Source organism: Drosophila pseudoobscura, chromosome X, assembly GCF_009870125.1.
Source record: "Drosophila pseudoobscura strain MV-25-SWS-2005 chromosome X, UCI_Dpse_MV25, whole genome shotgun sequence".
Classification (NCBI taxonomy): domain Eukaryota; kingdom Metazoa; phylum Arthropoda; class Insecta; order Diptera; family Drosophilidae; genus Drosophila; species Drosophila pseudoobscura.
Window position 1 is genome coordinate 5,681,767 of NC_046683.1, and position 10,167 is coordinate 5,691,933.

General features: G+C 46.9%; 3 protein-coding genes across 5 annotated transcripts; 1 reads left to right on the plus strand and 2 right to left on the minus strand.

The window, feature by feature from the left end:
* Positions 1 to 118: 118 nt before the first annotated feature.
* Positions 119 to 5,675, minus strand: LOC4815227 (uncharacterized). 2 transcript variants are annotated; one of them, XM_015186643.2, is made up of 3 exons: positions 5,350 to 5,675; positions 1,041 to 1,963; positions 119 to 970 (listed from the first exon to the last, which is right to left on the minus strand). In XM_015186643.2, the coding sequence occupies exons 2-3, from the start codon at positions 1,954 to 1,956 to the stop codon at positions 426 to 428; spliced, it is 1,461 nt and encodes a 486-aa protein (XP_015042129.2). In that variant the 5' UTR covers positions 1,957 to 1,963; positions 5,350 to 5,675; the 3' UTR covers positions 119 to 425. The 2 variants fall into 2 exon arrangements, with proteins under 2 accessions (XP_015042129.2, XP_001355167.3); XM_001355131.4 differs by having other exon boundaries at positions 5,346 to 5,674.
* A 1,507-nt stretch (positions 5,676 to 7,182) lies between these two features.
* On the plus strand, positions 7,183 to 7,951 carry LOC6901797 (uncharacterized). 2 transcript variants are annotated; one of them, XM_015186644.2, is made up of 3 exons: positions 7,184 to 7,343; positions 7,420 to 7,715; positions 7,770 to 7,941. In XM_015186644.2, exons 1-3 carry the CDS (start codon positions 7,322 to 7,324, stop codon positions 7,920 to 7,922), a joined length of 471 nt encoding a protein of 156 aa, XP_015042130.2. In that variant the 5' UTR covers positions 7,184 to 7,321; the 3' UTR covers positions 7,923 to 7,941. The 2 variants fall into 2 exon arrangements, with proteins under 2 accessions (XP_002134465.3, XP_015042130.2); XM_002134429.3 differs by having other exon boundaries at positions 7,183 to 7,343; positions 7,420 to 7,951.
* A 91-nt stretch (positions 7,952 to 8,042) lies between these two features.
* VhaAC39-1 (V-type proton ATPase subunit VhaAC39-1) lies at positions 8,043 to 10,167 on the minus strand. The gene is made up of 3 exons (XM_001355132.4): positions 9,806 to 10,167; positions 9,060 to 9,568; positions 8,043 to 8,991 (listed from the first exon to the last, which is right to left on the minus strand). Exons 1-3 carry the CDS (start codon positions 9,930 to 9,932, stop codon positions 8,575 to 8,577), a joined length of 1,053 nt encoding a protein of 350 aa, XP_001355168.1. The 5' UTR covers positions 9,933 to 10,167; the 3' UTR covers positions 8,043 to 8,574.

Here is a 10,167-nt window from a genome sequence, read left to right on the forward strand (position 1 = left end):
ATGCATGTAGAGACACGGGAGCAGTTCCAGTGGCAAAGGATCAAAGGATCGACGAAAGAACAAGTTCAGGCCATTGACACTGGCAAAGGGCTAGGCCATCTGGAATTCAAGTCGGAAGTGATTTTCAATATTTATTCTTTAAAAATGTAAATAAATTAAACGTAAATTTACGGAAAAAAAACCACTTGCTTGAATCGCGCACCCGAAAATCTCAATCGAATAAATAGATAATAAATAAATTTCGTGAAGCAAGCGCATTATTTGACGAGACCCTTAACAGATAGTATTACGTAACCCTAGCACCAGCAAGCCGGACTCCGACTCCGACTCTGGCTCCTGGCTCTTGCTCTAGTACCAGTCCCAGTTCCATCTGCATTTCCGGATCCGGGGGTACAAGGTATTTACACGGTCCTCGCGACGGCCGCTCAATTGAAGAAGTCGAGGATGCCGTTGAGCAGCTCGTAGGCGAAGCCGGACTCCTCGCCGGCTCCGGCGGACACGGCCTTCTTCTTCTTGTTCTTTTTCGCTTTCTTCGACTTCTTTGCCTTGGGCGTTGTCGAGTCGGAGGAAGTCTCGGCTGGCGCCGGCGTCACTGCGCCGACGGCTTCCTCCACAGCATCCTCTGCCACGGCAGCCGGAGATGGGGCAGCAGCGGTAGCGCCCGCGTCGTCTTTGCTCTGGACCAGGTCGGTGGTTGTCTGAGCCTCCTCACGGGTCTGATCTACGGCCGGGGTAATGGCAGCAGCAGCAGCCGCTGGCTTTTTTACGGGCTTCTCATCGTCGTCGTCGTCCAGTTCGTCGAGTAGACCGGCCAGGCTGAAGCCACCGTAGTCGGCTTCCTCGGGTGCCTCAGCGTCATCGTCCTCGGTGTAGTCATCGGTATCGTCATCGTCGTCTGTATCCGTCTCGGTGTCGGTGTCGGCGTCGGCGTCGTAGTCATCCTCCTCATCCTCGTCGTCGTCGCCACCAGCTGAAAGGGAGTACAGTGAGAGGGTAACCATTAGTCATGCCACTGGCGTTGGGGGGTGGGGAAGGCTTACCGGCAAAGCCGAAGATGTCGTCATCATCGTCGTCGTCATCGTCGCCGCTGGGCTTGGCAGGCAGGGGCTCAGCCTCGGCCACCCGGAGGCCGTCCTTGCCGAACTTGAAGCAGGATACGCGAAGCTGGGCCTCCACCTCATCGTCCGCGCGCAGCTCAAATGCCAAGCAGGCCTTGAAGTTGTCCTTGGCGCGGCCAAGACCGTAGACGCGGCCGCAGAACTGGTTGTAGCCGCCGGGCAGGCCCACGCAGATGGGGCGGGCCTTCTTGCTGGAGATGCGACGCGAGGCGAGCGTGATGTCGCCGTACTTCAGCGAGACGCTCATCTCGTCGTTGCCCAGGTAGGCGATCTTGGCGCAGCCCTGTCCGCTGGGCAGCAGGGGCAGGCCAATCTTGCGGCAGCAGTCGCAGTGGGTCTCCGTGCACTTGCAATACCTGTTGATCGGGTTCTTGTCCTCCGTGGCCGGCTTGACCGTGGTCACCTTGGGTGCCACTGTGGTCAGAGCGGCGGGCACAGCGGCGGGCACAGCAGCGGCGGCAGCAGCTGCAGCGGGTGCAGGGGCAGGAGCGGCATCGGCAGCGGCGGCGGCGGCGGGAACCGCATCCGCAACCGCATTGGCAGCTTCAGCTGGCAAAGCTTCCACATCGCCGCTGGAAATCTCGTTGGCGCTCTCATCGATCAGCGAGGTAGAGGCGGAGGCGACTTCATCGGCTATGTCGTCGACGTCATCCACCTTGGGTGGATCCGATTCTGGGGGCGCCACGTTTGGGTCGATCTCCTCGGGCGGCAGGTCCAGCTGTTTGAAGTTCTCGGAGATCTTGTCGGTGCGCCTGAAGACGGTCTTGGCGTCTGCCAACGAGACAAAGGCAGCGCTGGCCACCAGCAGGAGCAGCATGATATTCCTGGAGCTTCCCATTGTCAAACTGCAAAGGAAAACATTACATGATAAGCGCTTGGCATTGCCAGTTTTAATAATGATCTGCAAAAACGTCGAAATCGATCGATAAAATTTCTCCGCATTCCTCCGCTGTCTCTTTCTCGCCAGGTATTTTTGCAAAAGAAATGTATTTAAATAAATATTGACATAATTTCTTTCACTTTTTCAGTTTCCCCAGCGTCTTCTTCTTTCTGGCATCCCCCGTCCGCCTCCGCGATGCGACGCTTCGGTTTCCAAAACTTGGACAAAGGCAGTGTAAACAAATTACGAGTAAGAGCGCCTTCTAGCGGTTCCAAATGGTGTCCAACAAAAAAAAAGCTCCAAAACCAACAACAAAAAACGAGAGTGAAATCTTGTTGAATAGGCCCCAATAGTTATTTAATTGACGATTGGGGTTAGGCCTCATTAGAATACTACGGAGCCAATCCCAAAACACAGACCTCTGCTTTTGGGCCAACAAGTTCGAAGCCAAGTTGCAACTCAAACCAAAACCCAAGCTCAAGCTCAAGCTCCCCGTGTGCTTTTTTTCTCTTTTGTGGAGAGGGGCCTGGGCCGGGAGTCACCGCTGGCAAAGTGAAATTTCTGCTATTGACTCATTTACCCCTCAAGTGCTGCGTAGCGGGGAGGGTGACGGGGGGAGGGGAGCTGTCCGAATCAATTAGCGGCTTTTAACTGGAGCTCGGCCAGAGAAATGCAGAAGGCCCAAGAAGCTGATGCTGGTGCCCCGAACCATTTAAATGTGAATATTCATGATTGTGCGTGTAACGGTTGAATAGATTGAATCTGGTATCGAAACTTTTCTAAAAACTATCATACACATACCACGTTCATTCTATTCCAATAACCTCAAGTGTTGTCTTCATGTATTCCCACATACATATCTTTGCCTTACATAATTTCCAGCTCTTTCACTTTGTTCCACTTTCATTTTTGTCTTTCTCCGCTTCTGCCTGATCTGCCTCATCTGCTTATCTTCCGTTCAGTCCAGGCGTCGGACATCATTCCATTGATGACCTTCCGCATGTTTTGGGATTACTGAGATAACTGGAGGGATAGAAAGTGTGTGTGACCTAACATGGCCTAACAGTGGTCTGCAAGGGTCCCGTAAGTCTAACATCCCAATCGGTTAGGATTGCAGGTTAGGATCTTCCACAGAAGTTTTTCTTTTTATGAAAGTTTATATTTTGTATATCGTTCGGTCACATGTGTCTGACTGTTTGGAAACTTAATATTTTGGGTTGACCAGATGGTGGCCCAGACCGTTTATTTTACACCATAATCCAAATAAACTCTTCCATACTTGTGGTTTAATTTCCCGTTAAATCAATTGCTTGTGGACGCCGATTGAAAGATGCAACACTCACACCCACATCGTAATAATTTCACCTGGGTCTGGGTCTGGGCCACAGGTGAGGCAGAAATTCCAATACGTAACCGGGCCTTCCATTTGCATTCCACATTTGGAACAAAAACCGAAAATGGTAAAAAAAAAAACAAGCACAATGGAAAGAGAAGAGAGAATATACATATGCATGGCTCCACGTGTGTCCATTTAGTTGGCTCTTTCGCTCTCACTCGTACCCCCGCGGATCGAGTTTTTTTTTTTTTTTTTTTTTTTGGCTTGCAAGACAGACGCATATTTTCTAATTTTGTCAATAAATTATAACGGTTGTGAAAAGTTATTAGCATTAATTAATTATTAAACGCATAGGAAAATAGAAAGTGAGTTGGATATTGTTGGATATATTTTCTGTATTTTCTGTATTTCTGTTTCTGTTTTTGTTGCTGAGTTTATCAGAAATTATCATAACACAATCCCGAGCGAATGATACGATCCAGCTAAGAGTGGGGATGATGACGGCCCATTGAAATCGAAATCGAATTCGAACTGTTAATTATTCGGCTTCGGAAGCGAAAGTGTTGACCTCCTCTTCCCCGCAGCCGCTTGGTGTGGGGCTCTGCTGCAAAAATTCCAACAAAATTTCTTTTCCCCATCATAGGCTCCATCATCTGGCAATCCGCAAGGCGTGGACCGTGATTACCAAACGCTCTCGAGCTGCGATTATGCTAAGCAGTTCGTCAGACTTTTACATCCTTTCATGGTTTATATAACCCATTAGACACCGCATTCACAGTGGCATACCCGTAACACTGGCATCGGCATCGGCATCGGCACTGGCATTTGCATAATTTCTTTAGTTTTCGGTTTTTGGGGTTTCTGTTTTTCTGTTTTTCTTTTCGGCTGCTGTGAGGCTAGTTTTCTGCTTGATTTGTCTTCTCTGCGTATCTGGCTCTCTGTGCATGTTATGTGCTTACCACTTTCTTCAGACGCCTCCGACATTGATTTGTGATGTCTACGTGTGGGTGAAATCGCTGGGGCGCTTCCACGGAGCACAGCACAAGTAAGCCAGCAGTAGGCAACAAGTAAGGAGGAAGAAATCAAAGTTACCATAATAATGATGACCATGTCGAGACCCATGCCAAAATTAAGGTTAAGTTCTTTAATGCAGCCAACGGAGAAATTTTTTGTTTGTTTGCCATCTGCGTGGGCCTCGATCACGAATAGGTCAGTGGGGAGCGCGGGTAACGGTCACCACACAACGGACAGTGTGAGTGTGAGTGTGTGTGTGTGTGTGTGCGAGTGTGGGCCGCATTTCCGGTCAAGGCTGACCCGATGGACCAGAAAATTAACCTTCTCAAGCGAGTCCCATTTAAAAGCCATCGTGGATTCTTTTGGATACAAAAAAGCGATCACTGGGTACCAGATGGAGGCTTGATCGTTTGCTACAATTGTGTAGGGCTAGATCTACTCGGAAAAGTCCACTTTCCAGTGGCACCAAAGGTGTGGAGAGCAGAGCAGAGAAGAATGCGATGCGATGCGATGATGGTAGAAAGTAAAACGAAGAATGTAAACGCTTCGGTCTCGTCTGGTTTCTTTTGTTTTGCCAAATTCAAATAAGTTAATGGCGGGCCTGAAGAAGAACGACCAGAAGCACAAACAGAAGCGGATAACAAACGACGTAGATGGTTAGGTTGGGGGAAAAGACACCTCAGCCAGAGTCAGAGCCAGAGTCAGAGCCAGAGCCAGAGCCAAACTGGTTGACACAATTTCACGGCGACTTTTACGTGCAATTGCCTTGGCATGGTCAGGCATTGGTTGTGCTTTTCCTGGTCTTCAACTGCGACTTCAGTCATCATCTTTGGCCAAGTTAAGTGCCGCCGAGCGTGCGTTCTACAACTGCTGTCTGCGACCGCATTTCTCATTTGTCAGACAAACAAAAGCTACAAAAACAACCGATCCGATCCGAACCCAGGTGAAACAGATGGCCCAATGTGTACAGTGTTTGCACCCGATTCTTTGGTCATACCTACAAGTGTGCTCTCCTGGCGGGACACTCCACTCGCTGGGGATGCGGGTTGGGCACTCGACTTCGGCGGCCACACAACAATCAATCAATAAAGCACTTGAACAAAAAAATCGTTTCAACTAACACTCCGTTTAACGGCAAATCGCAGAGCGGCAGCAGAGAAGAAATATTTATTTATTTTTCTTGTAACTTGGCGCGTGCTGTATGCTGGGCTAGGAGCTTTTCTGGCTTGTGGGAAGCTCGGAGCTTTTAAAGACTGAACTGAACGTTCGAAGACGCGAAACACAACTGCGACGAGTCGAAGGCATCGAGCCGAGTTATTGGCGATTTCAGCGGCCGAGCCGAGCTCCAGTGGGAGCCACAGCTGATCGAGCCCAAAGAGGGGCTTTCTTTTCCCATCGAACGTGTTGGCTTTGGCACCTGTTCTCTGCCAGACCAGGGCCTAACGGTACCGTAAGCGATATGTGGGCACGTACACCGGCTGCTCGCACAACGAACATGTTCGTCGGGCTCATAGCATACATACGATCGCTCGTAATTAACCCCCGCTTCGAACTCTTGTCCACTGGTAATTTGTGCCACTTGGCCAGTGCTGCAACTCTCTTCCTCTTCCTCATCATCAAGCACCTCCTGGTGTTGAGTTACGTCTGGGATCTCTTTGTCTGGGCCTAGAGATCCCCCGACGATGACGCACCCAGCACAAAGGAGACAAACTAAGGACCGCACCCTCTGAACGAGTGAACCTTGAAGTGGCCAAGGAACTCTGTAGCCGAGACAAAGAAGATCTTCGAGGTGATTGGGATTCTCCAGTGAAACACAGCTAGACGTGATCGAACTCCCCAATTGAACTGAGACTGATGCTATCTGCAAGATTGGGAGTAGCATCTTCTTTCTTCTCAAATGGATTTAGTACAGACAGTGATCATCATTCGGTATTCTGCTAAATGGTGTTGAGTTGCAATATTGAAAACAATCCCATTTATTCAAATTATCCATTTGTCCACCATGTCAAAAAAAGTCATAAAAAAAGATTTCCATATACTTTTGTCACCAAATTGTTTTCTAAACTTATTGAAAGGTAACTAATTTAACCGATAGGCATTTAATTTCATTGAGTTTGATCTGAAAACCCATTAGAACAAGCAAAAGTTCACTCTTTCGAATTTTTGTTTTCCCTTAGAATTTCTCTTAAAAGAGAGGTAATTCTTTATACAAAGTTTTCCTCTAAAACTCTCTAACATATTGAACTTTATAGAAAAAATGCCAGAAAATTTTCCAAAACTCGGCTAACGGTATATTTTGCAACGCCAACAAAACAGGACAGGTTTTAATATATGTACATACCTTGGAAAATCATCACTGAATATTTTATATATGTGCGAACAAATTTTATACAGATATTCCGACCCAATTCACAGAATTTTGAAATTTTCAGCCACATTCTTTGAGGATTCCCTTTTTTGTTTTTTTAACAGAAGGTCATGGACTTTTTTTTGGGTTATATGGTTTGCCACTTGCTTGGTCAATATAGGGCTACCTAATTACTATTCAAATAGAATAAATTTGTTTCCAAAATTGTACTTTTTCATTATAATTTGTATCATTAAAATGGAAATGCCTAAATGGAAATAACAAAGACCTTCTTCTTCCTTCTTCATCGAATAAGTAATACCCGTACTCTATTCCTACCATTCCTAACTACTAGCTGTATTCTTTTAAACATGACATAATTTTATGTAATACCCCAGCAGAGTTCATAAATTTCTCAATGATACAGATATGTCATTGTTTTCGGTAGCCCACATAGGTTACAGGAGAAATGAAATCTTCACAAAAATCCTAGTAGGCCGTTCTTTCTGAGCTATGTAGTATTTCAAGTCGAACACAGTCACAAATTCATATTACCTCGAATAGTCGGTATAAAACAACAGCAACATTTATTTTGTAGATTTTTAAAAATATTTCAAATATTTGCCATGAATAAAGTAGTAATCTCTGGTAAGTAAGCTATCAAATGAGATCCTCTTACTATTAAACTGATGAGAATTCCGCTATGAATGTTTTCTGGCAAAAGAGATGGACGATTTTGAGTCGGTGACGTGCCGCCGGCGTTCCGATGATCTAAAGGTGTACGAGAGCAAGACTCGCGTTATCTTGCCGGCCCCAGATAAACGGTCTGAGTCCGTCAAGACGCTGGTGAACATAGTCGTTGAAAATTCAAACAATATGTCTCCTAAGAAACAGAAACCAAGATTCACTTGGCATTGTACTTCCCACGGAACTTACCAGCGCAAGCTGGTCAACGATGACGAAACACTGGAAACAGAACCAACTGTTGGTCCCCCGCAGGGCTTGGCATCCAAGGATCAGGTATCTTTGATGAATTCCATTCCGAGTGCCATAAATCTGACCTCCCAAATGCAGGAGGAAGAATTGCTGCAGAATGCTACAAAATCTGAAAAGGGCACGGCTCTGTCGCCCAAAAAGTCAACTTCTAAATTGCTAAAATCATTTAAGAATTATGTCAAAGAAAATCTTATGTTCCAAAGCTGTGCCAATCAAACATTTACCGACTAAAACACAAGTGAAAATTGTATATTTCATATTATATCATATTTATATGTATATCAGATTGATCCTTTTTCTGGGCGATGGGATGGCTGGTGGGGACAAGGAATAGACAGAACCGTTTGAGGGAATGTTTGAAAACATGTTTTAATAATTGATTTATCATTCACATATGTAGGTTTTTTCTTGTATATGTAAGCATTTCTATATAGTAGATAACATATGTATGGTGCTGATGCTCTCCTCACCCAATGCTTGCTATTGATGCTGCGTTCATTCGATAATTATAAATATGTACACAAATACGAACCCTGAAAGGTACACTAGAAGATAACACTCCAGATGTCTCCTGAATACGTACAGATACTGAGATATAGATATACAGATATCTGCAGCTTTGGAGCGATCGAGGGAATACTTGTGGAAGCAGGAAGTGCTGAATTTAACTAAAAACTTGGACAGAACTTATCGGGGGAGCGACAGTAATACTCGTAACAAAACTACACACATCTACATATATGCAAAAGACACAATATAATATACATTAAACAATTGATAACAAGGAATTGGTGGAGAACCAAAAAAAATATATCTTGGAGGGGCAGGAAGAAAAAAAAAACGAGTAATAATTATTTGAATGCCGGCGGAGCGGCTGATTGGCTTAGAAGATTGGTATGTAGTTGTCGATTTTGGCGCGATGCTTCTGGGCCACGCACTCGGCAATCCAGACAATGTTGCGGCACTCCTGCTCCTTGAGCTTAAGGTACGCGTAGAAGACACCGAAGTGGAACTGTTGCAAGAAAGCGTACACGTTCAGCTTGACCTCGTGCTCGAAGAACTTGTCTTCGAGTGTCTTGTCGCCGGGATTGTTGCCGGAGCCGTCGAAGAGAGCGGCGTATTCCGCATAGTACTCGGCCACGGTCTTCACTTGCTCGTAGTCGTCGGCACGGGCCAGAGCGGCCAGTCCATCGGGGTACATCTTGCCGCAGTTGGGATACAGCTTGGCGCGATCGTCTTTAGACAGCTCAGTGCCGAATGAGTTGATCGTGATGATGATGGCACGACGATCGGCCTCGAACTGTAAGCATACGAACATAACCCAGCAATGGAGGTGACACCAAAGGAGCAAACTGGCTTCCCACTTACCGCCAAGATCTCGCACATAACATCGGCTGTGGCACCGCCCATGTTCTTGCAGAAGTTGTAGAAGGCCTCCAGGTAGGCTTTGTACAGCGTGTTACGGATGATCTCGATGTTCATCTCGTCGAGATCCTGCTCGGAAATGCAGTCGACAAAGAACGGGGCGAGCGGCGTGTCCACCAGCACGGCGTTGTACAGCTCAGCGGGCGTCGACGCCACATGGATAGCCTCCATCTGCTCGAAGCTGCCCAGCGGATGGCACTTGGGTATCAGCTCCGAAATGGGACGCTGGTGCAGCGTGCCCGTAATGAGCAGGATGATGTTGTCGATCATATAGCCATAGGTGATGAAGTCCAGGAAGTTGGATAGCGGCTCCACAGCATGGTTGCGCATATGCTGGAACTCAATGACCAGCTTCTCCCGCAGCTTGTCATCGATCACGGACACCGACAGCGGTGAGGGCTCGTTGGCCAGGAAGCTGCCGTAGTCGGTGCCTTGCAGATGGAGTTTCAGATCTAAAATCGAAAGGGCAGCAATTGCAATTTAAGTTCGTCGAAAATGTGTAAAATTGTTAAAACATCACAAGACAAGCTTACACACACAGCGTAACAGCACACACAAACACACATTCATGCTCATGCATATACATATGTATACATACAGTGCTGCTGCTGATATCAGCCACGGGCGCACGGTCACATGACAAAGCGGGCGTATGGGTATGTATGGAGGCGACCAGCCCACTCACTCACCTTCCAAGGTCTCGCACTGCACCAGATTCAAGTAGTCCGCCTGCTTCAGGATGCCACACTTGAAGCCACGGCACAGGCCCTCCAGATAGCCATTGTCAATGTTGAACATGAATCCTGAGCTGTCCATCTTTGTCACTTACAAATCAACACACAAAGCAAAAAAGCACACGACACACGGAACAGTAATAGGGCAGTTGAATGAAAGTCTGGACTCGGGCGGCGGGCTGCGAATCTGGCTTGATTGAATTGCGCGAAATGTGTAAGAAAGCAACGGAGCTGTGATGAAAATTCAACCTATTTTTCTCTTTAATCGATCGACAAGTCATATGATTTTTTTTCAGCACTAGCGCGTTGCAGACCGA

Coding starts and splice junctions, on each gene's coding strand:
- LOC4815227 (XM_015186643.2), bottom strand. CDS start 1,956: ATGGGAAGCTCCAGGAATATCATGCTGCTCCTGCTGGTGGCCAGCGCT. Junction 971..1,040: donor CGACATCTTCGGCTTTGCCG/GTAAGCCTTCCC, acceptor ACTCCCTTTCAG/CTGGTGGCGACGACGACGAG.
- LOC6901797 (XM_002134429.3), top strand. CDS start 7,322: ATGAATAAAGTAGTAATCTCTG. Junction 7,344..7,419: donor GAATAAAGTAGTAATCTCTG/GTAAGTAAGCTA, acceptor TTCTGGCAAAAG/AGATGGACGATTTTGAGTCG.
- VhaAC39-1 (XM_001355132.4), bottom strand. CDS start 9,932: ATGGACAGCTCAGGATTCATGTTCAACATTGACAATGGCTATCTGGAG. Junction 9,569..9,805: donor GCAGTGCGAGACCTTGGAAG/GTGAGTGAGTGG, acceptor TTTCGATTTTAG/ATCTGAAACTCCATCTGCAA. Junction 8,992..9,059: donor TTATGTGCGAGATCTTGGCG/GTAAGTGGGAAG, acceptor GTATGCTTACAG/TTCGAGGCCGATCGTCGTGC.